We start from the raw sequence: 24,619 nt of genomic DNA, 5'->3' as shown, positions 1-24,619 counted from the left end.
GGCTGAGAACTCACAGGGCTGGGAGTGCCTTTGTGGGGTCCAGGTGAGGGAGCAGGGAGGCGTGACCTTCAAGACACAGGAACGATACCAGTATGAGTAAGCAAAATACTTAAGGTAGAGAACAGGCTGGTGTGGTAAGAATACCCCCCAAATGGGAAGGTGGTATAAAGCCAGAGGAAGGGAAACTGACCCTGCAGGGAAATGCAGGTCATGGGAAAGATTTTGGACTTCATCCTGAGAGCAATGAGAAGTAGCTATTTTTCTTTTTCCTTTATCTTTCTTATTTATTTATTTTTTAAATAAGGGAGTAGAGTGAGGTTGAGAGAATTTATCAGGAGTTGATCTATTAGCTGAATTTTGGATGATTAGAAATTTGCTGTATAAAGGGAGGAAAGTGTGTTTCAGACACAGGATTCAATGTGACCACATGAAGGCCTAAAGCCACGTGGCACCATCGGAAAATGGGAGAAGTTTGATCTGGCCGAAACGGAAAGTAGATGAGAAGAGAGGAGGCACAACATGAACAGTGGCATGGAAGTTAAGAAGGAATTTTATTCCAAAAGCCATGTAGAGCTTCTGATGCATTTTAAGCAAAGGGAGTAGAGCGGCTGGGTAAGAGCACACACATTTCAACCGAAGTCAAAGTTCTGGGTTCAAATCTTGGCTCTGCTCCATACAAGATCTTTATAGCTCTTCCTCACAGGAATCATCCACCTATTAGACCTAGCCTGGTGCCTGATTTAGGCAGTCAGCTACCTGCATTTTAGAAACCTCATGGTGAGGACACCACAGTACAGCGGGGACTGATAGCAGAACATGGAAACAGCCATCTGGGCGAGGGGTAACCATGGGCTAGGCTAGCGCAGTGGGGAGGAAGAGTGGAGGGGCCTGAGAGGTATCCAGGCAGAGTGTGTGAAAGAACAGGGAGCGAGGTAGAGGGAGAAGGCACCTGGGACAAATGCCCAGTTGCCAGCTTCATTGTGGCAGGTTTAGATGTGGTGTGAGTTGCCTATTCCATCTCTGAGGGGGGTTTGCAGGAAGCAAGTAATGTGTCTGGTGATTGGAACAGGAGCCTGGGCTGAAAACAGACTTGGGAGTCCACACAGAGGCGAACAATTGAAACCATGGACTTACAGGGAAAGTACAAAGAGGAAAGAGGAAGGGCCAACCACAGAAACCTGGGAAGTATGATTGTGCCTTTAGGTATACTACTACAGTCTCAGGAGAAAAGTCTTTCAGATCCTGGGAAGGAGAGCTGCCTAAACCAGGTGCTGAGACAACGCTGGAGTCCGGATTCTGGGGCGCGGGTGGGCAGAGCCTGTGAGCAACGTCCCTCCCCGAAGGCTGCCTGATCAGTCGGCTCTAATTTAGCTATATGCCCACCGTGCAATCCCTCTCTTCAGAGTTTCAAGTTTCGGGCTAACGCATTAAGTTGCCAATTAAAGCTGTGCTTATTATTTCAATGTCTCCGCAAGTTTAGAGGTCCACCAAGGTGCTGAAATCTTTTCATCCTTAGCTTGGGAAGAAAAGAAGCAGAGCGCTACGGTTTAGTAGACAGTGAGTGCTCAATAAAGACTTGTCAAATGAATAAGAGACATTTGAACCAGGAGAGAGGACCAGTGGCTTTTTCTGACTCTACTCTGGGTAAACGGAACAATTTTCTCAATTGATTTTGCTTTGTGCTTAGTAAAGGGCAAAGGGGGTTTTATTCTATTCTTCTTCTTTTATTTAAAAAAAAAAAGTCTTTTATTGATTATAGAGAGACGAAGGGAGAGGGTGAGATAGAAACATCATGATGAGAGAATCATTGATCGGCTGCCTCCTGCATGCGTCCTACTGGGGATCGAGCCTGCAACCAGGGCATGTGTCCTGACCGACCAGGAATTGAGCTGCAATCTCCTGGATCATAGGGCAATGCTCAACCACTGAGCAACACTGGCCGGGTGATTATTATTATTTTTTAATCTCACCGGAGGGTATGTTTTTTATTGATTTTAGAGAGAAACACCAATATGAGAAACATTGATCGGTTGACTCCCATATGCACCCCAACTGGGGATCGAACCCACAACCTAGATATGTGCCCTGACCAGGAATCAAACCCACAACCTTTTGGTGTATAGGATGATGCTCCAACTGAGCCACTCAGCCAGGGCAAGGGGATTTTAGATAAAATCTGCCTATAGTAATGATTTCTGGTTAAAACAACATCACTCTTAGGGATCAGATCAGGGGAAGGATAATTATGTAGGGAAAATATTTGTATTTATTCTCAAAATGCGGACAGGCAAAAAGAAATGTATGAAGTCAGTAAATGAATAATTATGCTATAGAGTAATATTCATAATTATAATTAACTGATCACATGAGTAATTTTAAATAAACTAGGCCAAAGGAGGAATACTAAACACACTTAAAATTACCCTAGGAGCGCTGGTAAGTGTGGCTCAGTTGTTTGGAGCATTGTCCTGTATACCAAAGGTTTGCGGGTTTTATTTCTGGTTAGGGAACATACCCGGCGGGGGGGGGCGTGCAACTGATCCTATGGGAGGTAACTGATTGATGTTTCTCTCTCACATCGATGTTTCTCTCTCAAATCAATAAAAAAAAATTACCCCAGGCAAAACAAAATAAATATAAGGCTAACAGATGCATTAATGACAACGAAAGAAGGAAGCAACCATCTAGTAAATAAAACAAATACTCTGAGAATAGATACAATCAATGAATCCTGGTGAACATTAACTAGTAAATTAATAATAATAACATATGAATGATACATAACTGGATAAAGAAAAGTGAGATAAGCATATAGAGTGTTGCAGATTAATTTAGCATTTGGAGTCAGAGAGCGCTCTAAAATTGCTCTCCTGAAGCTACACCACTGCATACAAGGTACTCACAGGAAATGCCTTCTTTGTATCAAGTTGGCACTGTCCCTGACATGTGATGTTTCATTTGGAACAATTCTTTTTCTTCCAATTATATTCTCCAAACTTAAGTTCGAGTCAGTCTTTCTAATCCAACATATTCAACCAATCACTAAGATGTAATATTTTTATTTCTCAATATACCTCTCCATTACTATCACCATTGCTCCAGTCAGGCCTTTACCATCCTTTGACTCAACTGAACTAATGCAATTATCTCCTAACTGGCCTCCATTCTTCAGTTTCTTTTCCATTGGGGCTGATCTAGCTAAAGGGTATATCTGTATCTGCTGTCTGCTTAAAACACCTAATGCCTTTGAACTGCCTGGAACACATTCCAGCATCTTGGCATGGCACACAAGGCTCTCTGTCATCTATCCTTATCATAATTTCCCCACTATCTGTCATCATTGACACCCAACTGCTAATAGTTGTTACACACAACAGCAACTACACTGCTTTTTTCTTTTTTTGGTATCTGTCTCCTCAGCTTCTACCTCCCTTCACCAGCAAACCTCCACTGAATCTTTACACTCAAATCAGCCACCATTGCTTTTAGAATCAGTTCCCTTCCAGGGCAGGCACCACAATACGCTGTTCAATTTTCTGTCAGTGCATTGCCACACATTGTTATAAAATTCTCAGTGAGTGTTTTACTCTATGCACTGAACTGCAAGCTCCTCTTGGGCAAAGATCATGTTCTATTTATATCTGTATCTCCAGCAAGGGGCAAAGGGTCTGGCATATGGCATGTCCCCAACAAATGTTTGCTGACTACATGAGGCTCACACCAACCTCATCATATCAAAACTATATATTACAGTGATAGCATTCTTCGGATTGCTAATACCTGGTGTAGAATATGGTTCAAGTTTAACTGAGTTGGTTAAATGACTGCTGGCTACTGTAAATTTCAAAAATTTGGCAGTTGTACCAACTGGTATTAGAGATGACTATGCAGTCACTAATTTACTTGTATCTGCTGAAATACAGAAGTGATTTTGGCGTACCTACCATGTGCCAAACATTCTGCTAGAAAGTTTTGTAACTTTAGCATTGTCAATTTACAGATGACACACTGGGGAGTAAATGATTTACACCAAGGTTACAGTGCTAGTAGCTAGTTATCCTTAAATTTGAACTAAAATTTCTTGATTCAAAAGCCAGAAATTTTCCTAAATCATGATTGTCTTGCTCATGATTCTTATTCATAACACTGAAAACAACAGTCAAAGAAAAGCAGTTCAGGAAATACAATATTAGGGAAATAAGGGGGGAAGAAAACAAGGGGTAAGTTTTAGCATTAAGTTACTGAGCCTTTTGCTCTTTTATTTGTCATAAAAGATCATTTCTGTGAGCTGTTTTTTAAATCTCAAAAATCAGAGTTAAAAAAACTATTATACTTTCAAACAGAGTTCCAATAATGAGTGGCTATGAAGTCACTCAGATAATCAAGGTGTCACATGGTACATTATTATGCCATAACTGGCAATTTTAAATCTGCTTCTTAAAGCAGGGATGGTAGAAACCAGCTGAAGAAACCCTGTTCAAGGCATTCCTATTACTAATCCAGACAAAAGCCAGGAGAACCCACCTTAATTTAGCTGAATCTTGCTAAATCTATAAATTTGCAGCTTGATTTTATTTAGTAATAAAATTTAGTAATAAAATACCTAGTTTTATTACCTAATTTGGTTTCTGAAGGTTATAATTTTCCTAAATTGGCTAAGCATCAATTAATTGAGAAAATAAATGCTAAGATATGTAGAAATCTATTACCTGACCCCTTTCCTGACAAATAAATAGTAGGGTTCAGTGTCAGGAAAGGGGTCACAGAGAAAAGGATATGACTCATCCACAACAAATATGCATACAGCTACTGATGGGAGTCATTAAGAGGCAGTCAATTTTTTCTTTCTTTTTTTTTTTTTAAATATATCTTTATTGATTTCAGAGAGAGGAAAGGAGAGGGAGAGAGATAGAAACATCAATGATGAGAGAGTCACTGATCGGCTGCAGCCCGCAACCCGGGCATGTGCCCTGACAGGGAATCAAACCCTGATCGCCTGGATCCTAGGTCGACGCTTAACCACTAAGCCATGCCCGGCCGGGCGAGGCAGTCAATTTTCTATGATGTTCATTACAGCAGTTTTCAAACAGAATGTTTTGTTAAGTGTACTGTGCATAAAGAAAAAAGTATTACCCTACTGCAACATAGAATTTAAAGATACTTTAAGAAAGTCCGATATACTTATAATTGCATTTTGTGGCAACTTTTCTCCCCAGTTTCTTATATTTGCTGCCTTTATTTCCTCTTTGCCCTAATTCTTATTTTTTAATTATAACAATTATTTCATTTTATTGCATTTTATGGTATATATTTTTGTAAGTTTTTTAAATGCTTTAGGGGCCAAGGTTAAGCATAAATAGAATAAGTGCAATTTGCAAACTCATAGAAACTAATCTCAATAAATCAGGAATGACAAATAGATCTAATAATTTTTAAACATTTCCCTCTATTGTCAAGAGTAAAAAATGTTATTTCCCCTCCACAATTTTAGGCTGCTGAATATTTTAAATGTTTTCCTTTCTCTTGCCCTAGCCAGTTTGGCTCAGTGGTTAGAACATCGGCCCTCGGACTGGTGTCCCTGGTTCGATTCGGGCCAATGGCACGTACCTCAGTTGCAGGCTCAATTCCCAGCCCCAGTCGGCGCTTGAATGGGAGGCAACCAATTGATGTGTCTCTCTCATATTGATGTTTCTATCACTCTCTCTCTTTCCCCCTTCCACTCTGTCTGAAAAGCAACAGAAAAACTATCCTCGGGTGAGGATTAAAAAAAAAAAAAAAAAAAAGTTTTCTAAATTAATTGTACATTTTTTACTTATTTTTCAAAACAATTATCACTCAACATGACATAAGATAGTAAGCATAAGAGAATTTTTTTGGAAATTTTAAGCATATTTACTGAAAATGAATAATCTGCTTTTCAAAAATTTAAGAAACTTTTCCTTCTACACAAATGAACTGCTTCTAGTTGTTGTGGGGCTTTGTAGAAAAAAGGGGTCAGGTAACAATAGTTCTAAAAAAGTGTCACAATCTATGAGCTCAATAGAATAAATTTAGAACAAATTTCAGACGCAAATTTGAGAACTTAGAAAATGAAGAGTAGTCTTTTTCTATTTTACTCTTCTGCTCCTTCTTTGTGTCTTTGCATAGCCTGTAATGAAGAAAGTCAAAGCAGTTTTCACAGAGAGGTAGGATCTGTTCAACATTTTATGGTGAGCAAAGCTCTTATTTGGCTGCTTATAACAGAATTTTATGGTTTCTTCGATTCCTCATAATATACACATGCATTTCAAGAGTTAAAAAGAGGGAGCCCTGGCCGGTTTGGCTCAGTGGTTAGAGTGCCGGCCAGCAGACCAAAGGGTCCCAGGTTTGATTCCAGCCAAGGGCATGTACCTCATTTCCAGGCTGGATCCCTGGCCCTGGTCAGCAGCATGAGGGAGGCAACCAATGGTTGTGTCTCTCTCACATCAACGTTTCTCTCCCTGCCCCTTCCATTCTCTCTAAAGCAATGGAAAAAATATCCTTGGAGAGAATTAAAAAAAAAAAAAAAAGGAAAAATTTTTTCCTGGGAAAAACATATCCTAATAATCTTGTTAACAATCCCTGAAAGCAAAATGCAACATTTTATGCTCACCAACCTGATAACTGTCCCAGGTGAAATGTCTGTGTAGCTCTAAACTGAGCCAAGGGATAAAAGATGAAAAAGAACAAGAGGGCCCGGTTGGGCGTGACTCAGCGGTAGAGCATGGACCCATGATCCAGGGATCGAGGTTCAATTCCCGGTGGGGGGACATGCTCAGGTTGCCGGCTCGAACTCAGTCAGGGGCGTGCAGGAGGCAACCAATCAATGACTCTCTCTCATCATTGATGTTTCTCTCCCTCCCCCCCCAGGAGGCAGCCAATCAGTGACTCTCTCACCATTGATGTTTCTCTCTCTTTCTCTCCCCCTTCCTCTCTCTGAAATTAATAAAGATATTTTTGAAGAAAACAAAACAAAACAAAACGAGAGGATGGAATTTCTCACAAATCTGCAAATTCTGGGTAAAGGCAGGTTTTAGTTTGAGAAGAACTTAAAAAATGAACGGTAGTCTTTTTCTACTTTAGTTTGAGAATGAAGTGAAGACTTTTCCAGTGGGGAGGCTAGAGTTACATTTATTAAAATGAAGAATATATTTAAGGATTTTAAGTTTCTAAATGAGATGTATAAAATTAAAACTGAAGTGGAAATTAGAGCTAGAGGATATAATTTCTGTATAATATGTGACTGACAAAATATCAATATGACAAGTCTCTTTAATGCCATTTTCAAAAATGTCAATGTCACTTTTGTCAATGTTTTTTTGGGGAAGAAAAATTATTTTTCTTTATAAAAATGTTATTTATGTTAATATGTAATTGGTTTACTGATTCATTTAAAAATAGGTGTTTTAAAATGCTTTAGTTTTAATTTCTAATATGATAAATATTGATAATTATGCCGCACATAAACAAAGCTTTTTGGGGAATCCAGTAACATTTAACAATGAATCCAGGATCCTGAGCCAGGGTAGTAAGAAGCTAGGAAAATTCCTTGGCAAGTGGAATGGGGAAATTGAGACAGTTGATTCAAACTGGACTCATCCAGCACCCTGACTCACCTGCCTCCTTCTCCATTGTATGACCACTCCCTTAAGCATTAAGCCCTCAGGTTCTGATCAGCATCTAATAATCTTAGGAACAAAGCCTGGGGTCTGCTGACCACAGAGAAAGAGTTTTGATCAAAGCAGAGGTAACATCTAGGCCTCAGCTGTGTTTCAACTCCGGGCTCAGAAAAGCAGCAAAACCAGACAAAGTGATGCCATAATTGGCATTAGGACCAGATGCGATGACCAATGATCCCGTACCCTAGTGTCAACCAATCAGTTCAGATGAGGACCCTTACCCTATATGCTCATTTTGATAAATCGGTATATTAAAGGACACACCTGGAAAGCTGATGAATCTTCTATTGAGAGCCTCCAGAGACCTCCACTAAAATTCCTGCCTTTAGAAAACAGATAAAAACCCTTAAGACAAAGGACCCAGTGCTCGCTCTCTCTAGAGCATGCTCATACCTTTTTCCCTCAGGAATGTATCTTTGCTTTTTTTCTCCTTAGCTCTAAGGGTCCCCACAAGCCTTGCAACTAGGGGAGCAGTGGGTAGTGGCAGCCTGTCCTGGGCTAACCCCCTGAACCTGTTTCCAAGAGCCCTTCTTTTGCTTCTGTAACTTGTTTCCCGAGTTGATGGAACCCAGCTGGCTCACTTATTCTGCCTCTGTGACTTTCTTTCTAAAAGGCCAAGGCAGCTCTCTGAACAGCCTGCTCTGTTCTTTTCTTCCAGCGTACTTCAGCTTTGCACACTAAATAAATTTCCTCTTACACGAGAGTTCTTGGTTCTGAATTCTTTCTTTGTTGAACTCAAGAACCAAGAGCCGACATTGCCGGTAACGAGAACAGTAAGTTTGCGGACCTCATTCTTAGACTGTGTCTTCTTGGTCTCCATTAGGACTCTTCTTTGGCCAACACCTTAAAATCTGATGTTCTCTAAAAGAGCATCCTAAGCCCACTAATATTCTCACCATAAACTAGGATTTCTCTATCTTGGCATGATTGATGTTTTGGACCAGATATTGTTATGAGAACTGTCCTGTGCTTAGGAGCATCCCTGGCTACTAACTTCTAGATGGAAGAAGTATACTCTTACCCAAGTTGTAACAACCAAAAATGTCTCCAGACACTGTCAAATAAAATTGCCCTGGTTGAGAACCACTGCCCTAAATACTTTTCCTGGAAATACCACCTAATAGTAAGATTTTAATTCTTATGATATAAAATTACCTATTCTGTGCCAGGCAGAATTCTAAGCACATGACATAAATTAACTCAATTAAGTCTCATCTCACTGCTCTATGAGATAAATAAATATCTCCATTTTATAGATTAAGAAACTGCAAAAAAGAGAAGTGGAGTGACTCACCCAGGGTCACACAGCAAGTCAGTGGAAATGACAGCTCCAGTCCTGATTGCTCCCCTGAGCTTCAGACTCCTGTAAATAACTACCTCTGCTGGGCATCCCAGGTGACATTCACTCAAGATGCCCCAAAACTGAACTAAAAAATCTTCTCTCCACAAGAGCAGCTATTTCTGTATTTCTTGTCAGTTAATGGTACAATTTTTACGATTAACCTCTCTGCCGCAGATTAACTAGTAACCTGGACATTATTCTAGACTCTGCTTGGACTTTCTTCTTTATTCCTGAATTCAATCATTCAAGTCCTAACAATAATTAATCAAATGTCTTTTTCCTCTATCTTCCACTATTCCTGCCCTCATTAGGGCCCTATTCTTTCCTCAGCACTATTGTAACCAAATCCCACTTGGTATTCTTGTATTTAGCCCTCAAAATTATCTTCCAAATTGCTGAAGTGATCTACTGAAAGTACAAGTTTGGCCATGTCACTTTACAGCTTAAAGCCTTTGACTGTTAACTAAGAATAAAGTCCAGGTTCCTTAGCATGGCCCCTTGGCCCTTGAGTACATCAACCTTTTTAACCTGAGTACCGTCTCCTTTCACCCCCTGAATCACACTTTACTCTCTAGCTGATCCTTGTCATTATTAACTGAGAATACTATGCTATTTCATGCCTTTGATCCAGTGTCATCTTCTGGGAAGTGTTCTTGATTCTACACACTGTGCATGGCAGTCATAGCACTTACCAGTTTGTGAAAATGATTTCTAAAATGTGTGCCATAGAGGTTCGAAGAGAAAAAAGCCATTGATGGTAAGTGCCTCGCTGAGCCCAAAGCTCTCATCTTTCTATCTCTATGATCTGGTATGACACTGTTAGTAGGCAAAGTTGTCTTCAGGCAAGTGTTTTGGAAGCATTTAGATGGGACTGGGAGTTGTGGAATGAGAAAAATCAGGAAAACCTTTGCCCTGAGGTCATGACTGAACTGAATTTCAACAGAAAAGGAGAAACTCAAGACTAGGGATTAAATGGCATCCCAGAGAGAGAATAATACAGGGAGGGGAAGCTGTCTTTGAAAGCCGTAAGACATAACCCTAATACAAAACAAGGACATAATTTATAGCAAGTAAGTTGATTATGTCAGGAGATAACATTAGTGTGAATCTCAGGTTTTAGGTCCATGATTTCAGGAAACAGTATAAAATGCTTACCAGATCCCTCTGGAAAATACATTTATATGAGGATAATAAATTTAGCTCAAAAGCATTACTCAAAGTATAATTTGAACAATTATCTTCTAAATGTGTATTACCTTATAGTTGGTCATACTGAAACTCATTTTCAATTTTCTGCCTGTCATGTACAGCCTTGAATGACTTTCTGCAGTTTCCCCCTGTTGATCTGGCATTTATTCACTTGAAAAAAAGTAGCCTTATATGTAGATTTCACCACCTGGCTCATAAGTCATTTCCAAATGGAATTTTAGAAATGGAAGGGTCCTTAGAGATTACCTAGTCCAACAGGCTAATTTTGCAAGCAAGAAAACTGAAACCAGGAGGTTCAGTGACTTGTCCAAGGTTCTATATTCCGAGGGCTCCCACTTGTTTTCTACCATGTGCTCCCAGATCTGCCCCACTGCTGTCACTTCAGTGTCACCTGTGTGCTGATTCCCAGTTCTTATTTTCAGGAAATTAACGACAAAATATCTTCTTTCAAACTGGTGAAAATGACTGATTTCCACTTATTCACTTGCATATTTTGTGAATTCCTTCAAAACACTTGGTTAAGTTCTTGGTGCTAAGTACTTGGTTACTTTTACTACTATTTACAAATGTTACCTTCCAAAGCCAAAGTCATTCAGTAAAACTGTGCGCTCCCACAAAATGTTTCTTTTCTCTTTTTGTTAATCCTCACCTGAGGATATTTTTTCCATTGATTTTTAGAGAGAGTGGAAGGCAGGGAGGGAGTTGCGGGGGGGAGAGAGAAAAGAGGAACAAGTATGTGAGAGAGACTCGTTGATTGGTTGCCTCCTCAGCAGGGGGATCGAACCTGCAACCCAGGTACCTGCCATGCCCTTGACTGAGAACCAAACCACAACCCTTCGGTTCCTGGCCAACGCTCTAACCACTGAGTACACTGGCCAGGGCTGAAATGTTTAACTACTTGACCAGGTGGATATAATCTTATCAGTGTGACTTAGATGATGTTTGCAAATTTATAGGCTGAGTTCCCTTTTCATGCAGGTATCTAAAAATTAGAGTCACTGCTTGAGAGGTTTAGCGTTCTGTTGGACAGCCAAAGTTGTACTGGTCATGGTCAACCCATCATAGGGCTTGCCAGCTCATACAGAAGGTGGGGGGGGCACTACCAAACCAGGTCTGCTCTAGAGGTAGGCTTTGGTCTTAGGAGACCCAATCCACAGGCTGGCCAATCACCAAAAGTGAGACCTGGTGTAATGAATGAGCTGGTCTTACAGATTCCTGCTCTGGGAATTTGTTTCAAATGTAGAGATGATCAGGTAGTTACCAGAGGACACCAAATCTAAAAGGATTCAGAGAGAAAAATCCGTAAGAGGCATACAGCAGTGATGGGTCAGTAGTTACAAGGAAGCACAATAGAAAGCTGAAGCTCCAAAGTACCCAGGAGATATAGACAGTAAAGAGTAAGAATAAGGGACTCAAGGGCAAATAGGAGAGTGGGGCAGGCAGGGAAAAAGTTGCGCGCTACATCAAGGATGTAAGAGTTTAGACGCTCGTTCTCCTCCTGCTGTTAATATCCTAAAAGCTGGATCCCCGTCGGGCGAGGCCACGATAAACGTTTCAGCTCCTGAAGTTCTGGGAGACCTTCACTCCTTTACTGCGACCGTGTCTCTTCCTTCCCACCTCCCACCCCTGCTGCCACCAATGATGCCAAACAGAATGGAATTGATCATTGCATTGAAAAAGGCAATGAAAGGCGTGGGTAGGGTGAGCCTTCAGCTTGTGGACATGTGCTGACCGGTCACTTGTCAACTCTTGCAGTTCTGTGGGAAGTTCCACACAAGCCACAAACTGGTCCTAACTCAAGCAGCTGCAGCTTTCACGTCCCTCCTTCCCACGGCGGAAACACACCACCACCCACGCTTCGCGAGCACGAACCACGGTATCCGACTTCGGGGACAACGTCGCAGGATTTTTCTCCCCTGACACCACGAAGGGCGAGCCCCCCGCCCGCCCACGCCCGGGGCAGGGGCGCGCTCACCGGCGGCGGGACCTGTCCGCCCCGGTTCCCACGTGCCCGGCGCGGGACTGGGGGTCCCCGCACCCCGAGACACCCCCGGGCAGCCCAGGCCCCGGCCCTCCCGGCCCCGTCACCTGTAGTTGTAGGCGCTGAAACGCTTGCTTTCTCTCAGCATCGCTCGGTACAGATCCAACACTTGCGCGCGGCTGGAGGCTGCCATTTTGGAAAGAAAAAAACAAGTGGGTCCTCCTTGCAGAGGTCCCGAGTTTAACCCAATCGCAGGATTGCAGCCTATGCAAGACCACGAACGCCCCAAAACGCAGCGGGGTTCGGTCTCGCCAGCGGGCGCGGGCCTCAGTCGGGGTGCGCGCCGCTCCCGCCTCGGGCCGCTGGGGACGGCGCCGGGCGTCGCTCGCCACTCCGGAGGCCGCGCAGGCGGGCGGCGGGCAGCTAAGGGGAGGCGCCCCGGCCGGCGTCCCGGCGCGGCCTCCGCGGGGAGGCTCCCGCTGGCGCCCGCGTGCCCGGCGGGCTGAGGGTGGGGAGTGGGAGGGGCCGTCGAGGGGACGGAGCTAGACCCTGTGGTGGGACCTGGGGGCCGCTTGTGCCACGAGCCACGCTCCTCGGGGACGGAGGGCACGCAGCGGTCAAAGAATGCCTTCGCGAACCGCCCGGGGTCGTGGAGAGGACACTGAGTTGGGGTCACGAAGAGGACAAGGAGCTTTGCGGCGAAGCGCCAGGCAGCACCTCGGCGGGACCTCCGGCCGCGTTGCCCGGGTAACCGAGCGCGTGCCCCGGGGACGCCGGGTCCGGGGCTGCAGACGCCCCGCCCCCCGCGCTCAGGCTGCCCTCGTCCCTGCCGGAGAGGCCGTGCGGGGTTTCCAGGGACCCTTCGCTTACGCCTTTGGTTCGGTCGCCCTCTGGCCGTGCGCCCCGAGTGCGGGCAACTCGTTGTAGGCAAGGACTAGGGCGTGGCGGGCGCGGAGTGGACGGATCAGGGGTTCCCTGGGGCTCCGGCTCCGTCAGGGCCACCGACTAAGGGGCCTCCGGGCAAAGCCCGCCTTCTTGTCAAAATGGCAGCTCCCAGCGTGCTCCGAAGGGAGCCCTGAGGAGGGAGTGAGAGCGTTCCCCGGGGGAGTAGCGAGCCTGCGGCGCTCCGGATTGTAAACGCTCCGCGGTGGGTGTCCCCGTGGGCCGTGGGTGAGTGCCGCCTCGCTGCGGCGTGGGGCGCTGCGGGCGCGGTGGTGCGGTCGGGAGTGAACTGGCCACGGGTCTCGCCCCTTTACCGAGTAGTTCTTGAGCTCTCCAGTTTTGCTTTTGAGGCATGAGTCCTTCAGAGTTTTGTCATCTAATAGGTGTGTACAAAAGGTGGGGTGGTCTGGGCTGCAGGCGTGGGCGATTAATTTGGGAAGAAACTTTAGTGATGCGAGCGCTCTGCTGCCGAGCGAGTTTTCTCCGCAAGCTTTCCGTGGCCGAGTTCTCGGCCAGGGCGCGTTTTCTCAAGACGTCTGCTGTCCTGCGCGCCGTGTTGCGGTGCTGGGCGAAGCCTGAACGCAGGACTCGGCTTAGGGAAGCCCGACCTGGTTCCTGTTAGTGTTTGCAAAGCTTTTCTCTTTGGAGTCTTTCGTTGAGTAATAAATGTGAGGAAGAGGTACAGTTTTCTGCCCCCAAATACAGCAAGGACTGCCCCTTTATACGTCAAAAACAAGTTTGCATGAACACCCAGCTTAATCAAAACACTGATTATGGTATTGTTTCATCTCTTTAAGTTTATCTGGTTTTGAAATGACAGTTTGTGTCAAAACAACCTCGTATTTTCAGGAACTTTAAGGGCAAGAGACACTTTTCTGACCTTACCACACTTAACCATATATACTTTTGTTATATTATTCCTTAGAATGCAATGGCATTTTTAAAAAGTCATGGAAGAGAAAGGATTTTTATTGAAATCCTTTTAAGCATACTGTCTGATTTTTTTTAAAGGTCTCATACATCAGTAAGTCTCAAAATAAGATTTTTTACGAGGTAGCCGAACTTTTATTACGCTTGCAGGTTGATCAGGCCATTGGGCAAGTCTTTCCTTAGGTTTTGTTGTAAGGGCTTTTAATATTTTGAGTTTATACTTGGTATTACTTAAAGGATTTCAGACCAAGGGAATTGCACATGACTGTATTATAGAATAAGACCCAGAGCAGTTTTCTCCTAACGTGATACACTGTTGAGTGCTGATGATATAAAATGCTATGCAACACCTGGGAAAACTGCAATGTTAATGAAAGTTAAAAATAGAAAAAGCTATCAAAGTTTGAAGAAAAAACTTGAAAATGATTTTGCCTTGTTTAAAAACAGTGGGGATTGCATTATATATATTTTTTTCATCTAGAAAATGAAGTTGGAATAATTGTATACACTTGTTTATGTGTAATTTTCAAGTAATTTGATTATTAATGTGTACAGTTGATATATCTAAATGACTAACTTTGTTGTAATAAAATAAAACTTTCCAAAAAATATGTAACGTTTAGTTTGTTTGGATAGCCTGGTCACCTGTTGGTACAATGTTAGGAATGCGATATCTTCCCAGCTGATTGTAAACTAAGTCCTCACAAAAATACTTTTATTTTTATTTGAAATCGTTATATGTTATATATCATTTCCTTGAAAGACTAATAAAAATAATCAAATTCCAACACCACATCTTTCCTTTTATACATTTTCATTGCAGAGATGACTATTTTCAATGATAGCTCTACTTGATGTTGTATGTGGGGTTGGGCCAGAAGCTGCATGGACCTTCCTCTTATATCTTTTAACATGCATTTATTCTCGGTTGAGTATTCTTTTGGGTAATGACCCATTTACTACTGTTTAGACCCCAAAATGTAAATATTTCCTTAATATTCACCTATCCATAGTTATGAAATATCTATAGTTCTATACCTACCTGTGTAAAACAGTATATTACCTTGTGTTGAAATTAGGATTACTGATGAGCACTTGATGCTTTAAGAGAAACTTCTCCAACCATAGTAAGCAATGTAAATTTAATAGCAATTTACTGTCTTTAGGCTTAGATATTAAAATGATATGTAAAGAAAATCTTGTGTAAATCAACTTGTGATATTATGATTTAGAAATGATCCACTCCAAACATGGATCATTTATTATATACATAATCATCATTTGATTTTACTGATTCTTATTTTTGGTTAATTCTCACCCAAGGACATTTTTTCCCTTGATTTTTTTAGAGAGAGTGGAAGGGAGGGAAGGAGGGAGAGGGAGAGAGAGAGAAACATCGATTTGAGAGAGACCCATCAGTCTACTGCCTCCTGCACATGCCCCAATAGGGGCTGGAAATCAAACCTGCAACCCATCGGTGCGCAGGCCGATGCTCCAACCACTGAGCCACACTGGCTAGGGCAATACTTAGGGATATAGATTTTATTGATTCTTTATTCTGGTAGAATATGAAACTGGAAGAGACCTTGGACATTAACTCGTTTTTACAGATGGACAAACTAAAGTCCTTTCCTCATTCATTCATTCATTCATTCAGCATTTATTGAACACTTCCTAAGTGCCATACATTATACCAGGTGGTAGAATTACAATGATGGGAGTCTCCCTCTCCTCCCAGAAACCAATAGGGATAAGCAGAGTAATAATTTATTTTTGACAGGTGCTATGATAGGGGTAATACCAAATGGTCGGAGAGTACAGAGGAGGGACATTAAGACTTTGACCTAAGGGAAGCCTTTCCATCATAGAAGGTATTTTCACAATGAGTAGTAAGACCCCAGATGAATAATATACATTAGAGATTGTAGTGTACATTCAAAGCACGGGGGCATAAGGAAGCATGATCCATTCAGGAACTTAAAGCAGTTGGATGGATGGGAAGACCACAGACATGATTAGCCCTGTACCTGCTTTATTTTAATAACGTTTCCTCTGTTTTTGGGATATGTCATTTCTTCTCATGCATTGCTAGTTCACATAAGCCAAGCAGAACTTAATATCTGACCTATTGAAATATAGTTTTTTAGGTCTTGGTACGCTTTTGTTTCAAACCATATTTTTGAATCATGTATTTGAGGAGTACTGAAATTCTGCTTCTTTACGTCCACATTCAACAGATAGTTTACCGGTCTGATAGTTCAAGTCAGTATTCTTGTGGATACTTGAGGATATAGATCAAATACTGATCCTGTTTTCCAAGGGTTATAGTTTAAATACAATTTGTATGTGATTAAAATATGGGATGGAAGGTACAAAGTCCTGCAAGGGATGGGGTTTCAGAGCTTGAAGGGCTCACTGTGCCATATCTCAGACCAACAAAGCATGGCTGAGGCTCAGGCTTCAGGAACTTTTTTTTTTTAACTCCCCAGGGGATCGAATGAAGTCAGGGCAGAGAAACATTGATTGGCGGGAATTAGGGGGCTTTATGGAAGAGGTAATGGTGTTTGGCTTGAGAGCATTAGATGTGAGCTGGGCCTTGAAGGGAATGATAGGATTTGGATGTGGGGGTGTGGTGGAAAGATGGCGACAGCAGGAAGCGTTACTCTTGGAAAGGGTAGGAGAGGGCCTGAGTGAGGTCTAGGGAAGAATAATCTTGGCCTAGGGAATATGGGAGGGTCTGGGCTAGAGCAAGAGAGCACATGAGGGTGAGTATGGGAGATACAGGTGGTAGACACCATCTGAGTCCTTCTATGGCCTCAGTTAATCCTTTGGAGACCTGACGGGAAAGCTGTTACCTTCATTTAAGGGAAGGTTACCTTAAATGGAAGGGAAGCTGAGAGATTAGGTTATTTAGCCAGTTACACAGCTAGGAACCAGTGGGGGTGGGTATTGGCCTAGAAGGTGATCTGTCTAGCTATGATGCTACACTTTCACAGAAGGTCTTCAGTGCCAGCTTCAGAAATCTAAAATTTATTAATTTTTACTGACTTTAACATGGGTAAATTTTAGTCATATTTGAACTTTAATTTATTTGGATTCTCACTTATATGTAAAGCTAACTGGTTTGTATAGGAACTATTATAAATATTCAGAGAATATCAAATGTTGGTTTTTATGCTAGCTTTTTAGTCTTTTTGTTGTTATTAATCTTTACCTGAGGGTATTTTTTCCACTGATTTTTAGACAGAATGGAAGGGAACGAGGGGGGAGAGAGAGAGACAGACAGACAGACAGAGAGATGTGAGAGAGACACATCATTTGTTGCCTCTCCCACGACCCCTGACTGGGAATTGAACCTACAACCCATGTATGTGCCCATGACCAGACTTGATCCTGCAACCCTTTCATCTCAGGATTGATGCTCTAACCACTGAGAAACATGGGCCAGAGCTAGCTTTCTAGTCCTTTAAGATAAATTTCCTTTTTTTCCCCTATTAACATTTCTTTGGAAAGACTTAGTGCCATTTTTGGTAATTGTTGACAGTATTACAGATGTCTCTCATTTTCTCCCTTTTTGTCTCTCTCTACCCAAACCCCACCCCCTCCCCAGGCCTTCCCCATCTTCCCCGTACTAGTGTATGTGTCCATGGGTTGTGCATATATGCATATATGCTCTTTGGTTAATCTCTTCCTGTCCTTCCCACCACCTACCCTCCATCCCCCACTTAGATCTATTATTCTGTTCCATGCATCTACACCTCTGGATCTATTTTTTTCTTTTAATCCTCACTGAAAGATATTTTTTCCATTGCTTATTAGAGAGAGTGGGAGGGAAAAGAGGGAGGGAAGGGAAAAGAGAGAGAAACAGTGATGTGAGAGAGACACATTGATCAGTTGCCTCCTGCACACACCCCACTAGGGCCTGGGATCGAGCCTGCAACCAAGGTACATGCCCTTGGCTGGAATCGAACCTAGGACCCTCCAGTCCTTGGGCTGACTCTCTAACCATTGAGCTAAACTGAGTAGGGCCCTCTGGGCCTATTTTATTCGTCAGTTTATTTTGTTTATCAGATTCCACATATAAGTGAGATTATGTGCTATTTGTCTTTGACTGGTTTATTTCACTTAGCATAATATTCTCTAGGTGCATCTGTACTGTTTCAAATGGTAAGAGGTCCGTTTTTTTAATCCTCACCCAAGGATATATTTTGCATTGCTTTTCAGAGAGTAGAAGGGAGGTGGGGAGAGAGAGAGAGATCGATGTGAGAGACACATCAAATTGGTTGCCTCCCACAAACGTCCCTATCAGGGCCAGGGATCAGACCTGCAACCGAGATACACGCCTTTGGTGGGAATCTAACCTGAGACCCTTCAGTGCAAAGTCTGACGCTGTAATCACTGAGCCAAAACAGTTAGGCTGGAGCTCCTTCTTTTTTAGAGCCACAAAGTATTTCATTGTGTAAATGTCCCACAGCTTTTTTATCCACTCATCTACTGATGGGCACTTGGGCTGTTTCCAGATCTTAGCTATTGTAAATAACGGTGCTCAGAACACAGAGGTACATATATTCTTTTGATTGGTGTTTCGAGATTCTTAGGATATATTTGTAGAAGTGGGATCGCTGGGTCAAATGGCAGTTCAGGTTTTAATTTTTTGAGGAACCTCCATACTGTTTTCTACTGGGGCTGTACTAGTGTGCATTCCAACCAGCAGTGTACTAGGGTTCTCTTTCCTCCAAATTCTCACCAGCACTTGTGTTTGTTGATTTATTGATGGTAGCCATTCTGGCAGGTGTGAAGTGATACCTCATTGTAGTTTTAATTTGCATCTCTCTAGATTAGTGACTTTGAGCATTTTTTCTTATATCTCTTGGCCATCTGCTTGTCTTCTTTGGAGAAATGTCTATTCAGGTTCCTTTGCCCATTTTTTAATCGGATTGCTTGTCTTCCTGATGTTGAATTATATGAGTTCTTTGTATATTTTGGGAATTAAACCCTTATCAGATGTATCATTGACAAATATGTTTTCCCATATACTAAGTTCCTTTCTTATTTTCTTGATGCCTACGCTTTTATTGCCTATTTTTCTGCCTAGGATTTCTTCTAGGATATTTTACTGCCTATGCTTTCTTCTAGGATTTTTACGGTTTTGTGACTTACATTTAAGTCTTTTATCCATTTTGAGTTTATTCTTGTGTATGGTGTAAGTTGGTGGTCTAGTTTTATTTTTTTGCATGTACGTGTCCAGTTATCCCAACACCATTTATTGCAGAGGCTTTACTCCATTGTATGCTCTTACCTCCTTTGTCAAATATTAATTGACCATATTGGTGTGGGTCAATTTCTGGGGTCTTGTTTTGTTCCATTGGTCTATATGCCTGTTCTTGTGCCAGTACCAGGCTGTTTTGATTACAGTGGCCTTGTAGTATAGCTTGGTATTTGGTATTGTGATCCCTCCAACTTTATTCTTCTTTATCAAGATTGCTCTGGCTATTTGGAGTGTTTTTTGGTTCCATATAAACTTTTGAAATATTTGTTCTAGATCTGTGAAATATGCCATTGGTATTTTAATTGGGATTGCATTTGAATCTGTAGATTGCTTTGGGTAGTATGGACATTTTAATGATGTTAATTCTTCCAGTCCATGAACACATTATATGCTTCCACTTATTTGTATCTTCCTCTGTTTCCTTTTTCAATGTTCTTTAGTTTTCCAAAGTACAGGTCTTTTACCAGCTTAGTTAAACCTATTCCCAGGTATCTTTTTTTGTTGTTGCAATGGTCAGTGGGATTGTTTTAGTTTCTTTTCCTGTGGGTTCATTATCGGTGTATAAAAATACTGTCAGTTTCTGGATGTTAATTTTGTATCTTGCTACTTTGCCGAATTTATTTATTAAATCTAGCAGTTTTTTTAAAAATATATATTGATTTCAGAGAGAGGAAGGGAGAGGGAGAGAGAGAGATAGAAACATCAATGATGAGAGAGTCATTGATCGAGCCCACAACCTGGGCATGTGCCCTGACCGGGAATCGAACCCCAATCGCCTGAATCCTAGGTCGACGCTCAACCGCTGAGCCACGCCCGGCCGGGCAAATCTAGCAGTTTTTTGGTGGAGTCTTTAGGGTTTTCTATGTACAATATCATGTCATCAGCAAATAATGACAGTTTAACTTCCTGCTTTCCAATTTGGATACCTTTTATGTTTTCTTCTTGTCTGAACACTTTGGCTACAACTTCCTGTACTGTGTTGAATAAGAGTGGTGAAATTGGACACGCCTGTCTTTTTCCTGATCTTAAGGGAAATGTTTTTAGTTTTTGCCCATTTAGTATGATGTTGGCTGTAGGTTTTTCATATATCGCCTTTATTATGTTGAGGTGTGATCCCTCTATTCCCACTTTGCTGAGAACTTTCAGTCATAAATAGGTGCTAGATTTTGTCGAATGCTTATTCTGCTTCTATTGATATGATCATATGATTCTTATCCTTCATTTTGTTTATGTGGTATATCACATTTATTGATTTGCTAATATGGAACCATTCTTGCTTCTCCAGAATAAATCCCACTTGGTGTTGGTGTGTGATCTTTTTAATGTATTGCTGGATATGATTTGCCAATATTTTATTGAGGATTTTAGCATATATGTTCATTAGGGATATTGGCCTGTAATTTTTTTCTTTGTAGTGTCTTGTTCTAGTTTTCAAATTAGGATAATGCTGTCCTTGTAAAATGAGCTTGGAAGTCTTCACTTCTCTTGAATTTTATGAAATAGTTTGAGGGGGCTTAATTCTTTTTTGAATGTTTCTTAAAATTCACCTGTGAAGCCATCTGGTCCAGGCCTTCTGTTTGCTGGGAGTTTTTTGATTTCTGTTTCAATTTCATTAACTTTTTTGGCCTATTAAGGTTTTCTGATTCTTCCTGATTGAATTTTGGAAGATTGTGTTTCTAGGAATTTGTCCAGTTTGTTCGCATATAGTTGTTCATAGTATTTTCTTACAATCCTTTGCATTTCTGTGATGTCAGTTGTTACTTTGCCTCTTTCATTTCTGATTTTATTTATTTGGCTCCTCTCTCTTTGTTTCTTGATGAGCCTGGCTAAAGGTTCATCAGTCTTGTTTATCTTTTCAAAGAAACAGCTCTTGTTTTCAGTGATCTTTCTATTGTTGTTTTTTAGTCTCTATGTCATCTATTTTTGCTCTGATCTTTCTTATTTCCTTCCTTCTACTTATTCTGGACTTTTCTTGTTGCTCTTTTTAAATTTTTTCAGTTGCAGGGTTAGGTTTTTTTGTTTGAGCTTTTTCTTGTGTCTTTTGGTAGGTTAGTAATGCTATGAACTTCCCCTTCAGGACTGCTTTCACTGTGTCCCTTAGATTTTTGGTTTTTGTGGGTTCATTTCATTTGTTTCCAGGAAGTTTTTGATTTCTGCCTTTATCTCATTGGTAGTTCATTCATTGTTTAATAACATGCTATTTAGTCTCCATGTGTTTGAATATTTTTTGAGGTTTTTTTTCGTATTTGGTTTCTAGTCTCATGCCATTGAGATCCAAGATGCCAAGACTCATTTTGCGTCTTACCGTGGTCTATCTTTGCAAATGCCCTATGTGCATTTGAGAAGATTGTGTATTTTGCCATTTTGTGATGAAATGTTCTGTAAATATTAATTAAATTTTTCTGAACTAGTGTGTGTACTTTAAAGCTATTGTTTCCTTGTTCATTTTTTTGGTCTGGAAGATCTTTCCAGTGCTCTCAGTGAGGTTTCAAAGTCCCCTACTATGACTGTATTTCTATCAATTTCTCCCTTAAAGTCTTCCAAGAGGCATACACACACACACACACACACACACGTATATATACACATACACACACACAGACATATATAAGTGCTCCTATATAGGGTGCATATATGTTTACCAGGGTTATATCCTCTTATCGGAACGATCCCTTTAGTATTATGTAGTATCCTTTCTTGTCTCTTGTTATGGCCTTTGTTTTGAAGTCTGTTTTGTTAGATATGAGTATTGCTACTCCAGCTGTTTTTTCATTTCCATTTGCATGAATATTTTTTTCCATCCCTTTCAGTCTGTGAATCTCTTGTTCTGAGGTGGATCTCTTGTAGACAGTATATATATGGGTCATGGTTTCTTATGCATTTAGCTACCCTGTGTCTTTTGATTGGAGCATTTAGTGCATTTATACTGAAAGGTATTATTGATAGGTAATTAATTAGTGTAATTTTTTTCTTTATACCTATGGTCCTCTCTCTCTTGTTTTCTTCTTAAAGCACTCCCTTTAACATTTCTTGCAATGCTGGTTTTGTGGTAATCTACTCCTTTTAGCCTTCTCCTCCCTGGGAAGCTCTTTATTTCACCTTCAATTTTAAATTATAGCCTTACTGGATAGAGTAGTCTTTGGTTCAGGTCCTTGGTTTTCTTTTTCTTTTTCTTTTTTATTTATTTATTTATTATTATTTTTAAGTATATCTTTATTGATTTCAGAGAGAGGACAGGAGAGAGAGAGAGATAGAAACACCAATGATGAGAGAGTCATTGATCAAGCCCGCAACCGGGGCATGTGCCCTGACCGGGAATCAAACCCCGATCACCTGGATCCTAGATCGATGCTCAACCTCTGAGCCATTCTTGGCTGGGCCAGGTCCTTGGTTTTCATGAATTTGAATACTTCATGCTAATCCCTTCGGTCCTGCATTGTTTCTGTTAAGAAATCAGCTGACAGTCTAATGGGTACTTCCTTGTAGTCTCTCTCTTGCTGCCTTTAAGATTCTTTCTTTGTCTTTAACGTTTGTTATTTTAATTATGATGTATCTTGGAGTGGGTCTCCTAGGGTTCATCTTGATTGGAAGTCTCTATGCTTCCTGAACTTGTCTGACATTGTGCTTCACCAGATTAGGGAAGTTTTCTGTCACTATTTCTTTAGACAGGTTCTCTAGTCCTTGCTCACTTTCTTCTCCTTCTGGTAGCCCTATGATGTGCATGTTGTTGCATTTCATGTCCCAAATTTCTCTTAAAGTATCCTACTGCTGTTTAATTCCGTTTCTTTTTGCTGCTCTAATTTGGTGGGTTTTTTCCTTTCTTGTCATCCAGATCATTGATCCGATCTTCTGCCTCATTCAATCTACTTTTGATTCCTTTCAGTGTATTTTTAAAAATATGTTTATATTGATTTCAAAGAGGAAGGGAGAGGGAGAGACAGATAGAAACATCAGTTGGCTTTCTCCTGCTTACCTCCTACTAGGGATTGATCCTCAACTGGGTATGTGCCCATACTGGAAATCTAACCAGCGACCTCCTGGTGCATGAGACAACACTCAACCACCTGATCCACACCAGCTGGTCCCTTCCTGTGTATTCTTGATGTCAGATATGTTATTCTTCCTTTTCTACTTGTTCTTATTCATGGTTTCTAATTCATTTTTCATACTCTTGTAGTTCCCCCTAAGTTTCTTGTAATTCTCACTAAGTTCCTTGAGCATCCATATAACCATTACTTTGAATTCTCTATCTCATATATTGCTTGCCTTCATTTTGTTTAGTTCTTTTTCTGGAGTTTCCTCCTTTCATTTTTGGGTTGTTTCTTTGTCTTCCCATTTTTGCTGTTCCTTTGTATTTGTTTCTGTGTATTAGATTAATTGGCTATGCCTCCCACTCTTCGTTGACTTATGTAGTAAGTGTTCTGTGGGACCCTGTGGTCCATTCTCTTTGATCTTGGGAGCTAGATGTTCTAGGAATGTCCCTTGTGTGGGTTATTTGAACTCTCCTGATATAATTTGGTCTTGATTGTTTTCTCATTTATTGGTGGGATCTCCCCTCAGGCTGGCTCACTGTGAGGGTCATCCTTGCTCGCATTGTGTGAACTATTTTGCTGGTGCTGACAAAAACAAAACAAGGTAAAACCGATAACATACAAAAGACCCCCACGACAACAACAAAAGCAACCACAAAAGAATGGAGAATTAGGGAATAGAATAAAAAAAGTAAGGAAAAAAATATGAGAAGGAAAAAAAGAGTGGGAAGAAAAAGGAATATGAAAAGGTAGAGGGTAAATAAAGAAAATAAGAATAAAGAATAGGGGAAGGAAAGTGGTATAAAGGAAAAGTGGAAGAAAAATGTATATAAAAAGGAAAAGAGCAGAAATTAAAAAGAAAAGAGAATGGGAAAAGAAGAAAAATATAGAGAAAGAAATGGAAAGGGAAAATTAGAGACATGAAAGATAAAAGAGAGATAAAAATAATAAAGCAATAAAGATAATGCAAAAAAAGCCCGCCAAAGAAACATCAAGTGGTGGTTGTCTCAGCAGAGTTTAGTGCCTCCTGGGAGCTACCTTTGGATCCTGCTTTTTTCTTGACTGTGGCTGATGGTTTTGTCTGCCGATTCTGGGCCTCCTGGGAGGTACTTTGGTGCTAGCCACTGTTAGCAGCTGTCCATTTTTGGATCTCAGCAGCCTGTTAGAAGCTCCAAGTGATCCACAGTTTGTGTCTCTCTCCAAAGGCCTTGGTTGCAT

At 41.3% G+C, this 24,619-nt stretch overlaps 2 protein-coding genes across 5 annotated transcripts in view; one reads left to right on the top strand and one right to left on the bottom strand.

The window, feature by feature from the left end:
- The window catches only part of LYRM4 (LYR motif containing 4), a 136,886-nt gene extending 124,315 nt beyond the window's left edge, over positions 1-12,571 (bottom strand). Inside the window, exon 1 of the mRNA XM_087820666.1 lies at positions 12,337-12,571. Within this exon, the coding sequence (XP_087676792.1) occupies positions 12,337-12,422 (86 nt within the window). The 5' untranslated portion in view covers positions 12,423-12,571. The remainder of the gene's footprint in view (positions 1-12,336) is intronic.
- A 679-nt stretch (positions 12,572-13,250) lies between these two features.
- The window catches only part of FARS2 (phenylalanyl-tRNA synthetase 2, mitochondrial), a 460,578-nt gene continuing 449,209 nt past the window's right edge, over positions 13,251-24,619 (top strand). For 3 of the 4 annotated variants that reach the window (XM_016212998.2, XM_087820664.1, XM_087820665.1), the window contains exon 1: positions 13,251-13,376. The gene's annotated coding sequence lies outside the window, so the exon portion shown is untranslated. Of the gene's footprint in view, positions 13,400-24,619 lie in introns of all 4 variants that reach the window. The other variant, XM_016212999.2, reaches the window with a different exon arrangement.

Source organism: Miniopterus natalensis, chromosome 9 (genome assembly GCF_054644295.1).
Source record: "Miniopterus natalensis isolate mMinNat1 chromosome 9, mMinNat1.hap1, whole genome shotgun sequence".
Taxonomy (NCBI): domain Eukaryota; kingdom Metazoa; phylum Chordata; class Mammalia; order Chiroptera; family Miniopteridae; genus Miniopterus; species Miniopterus natalensis.
Note: the sequence above shows the minus strand (reverse complement) of the source record. Positions and strands in the feature narration are given on the sequence as shown.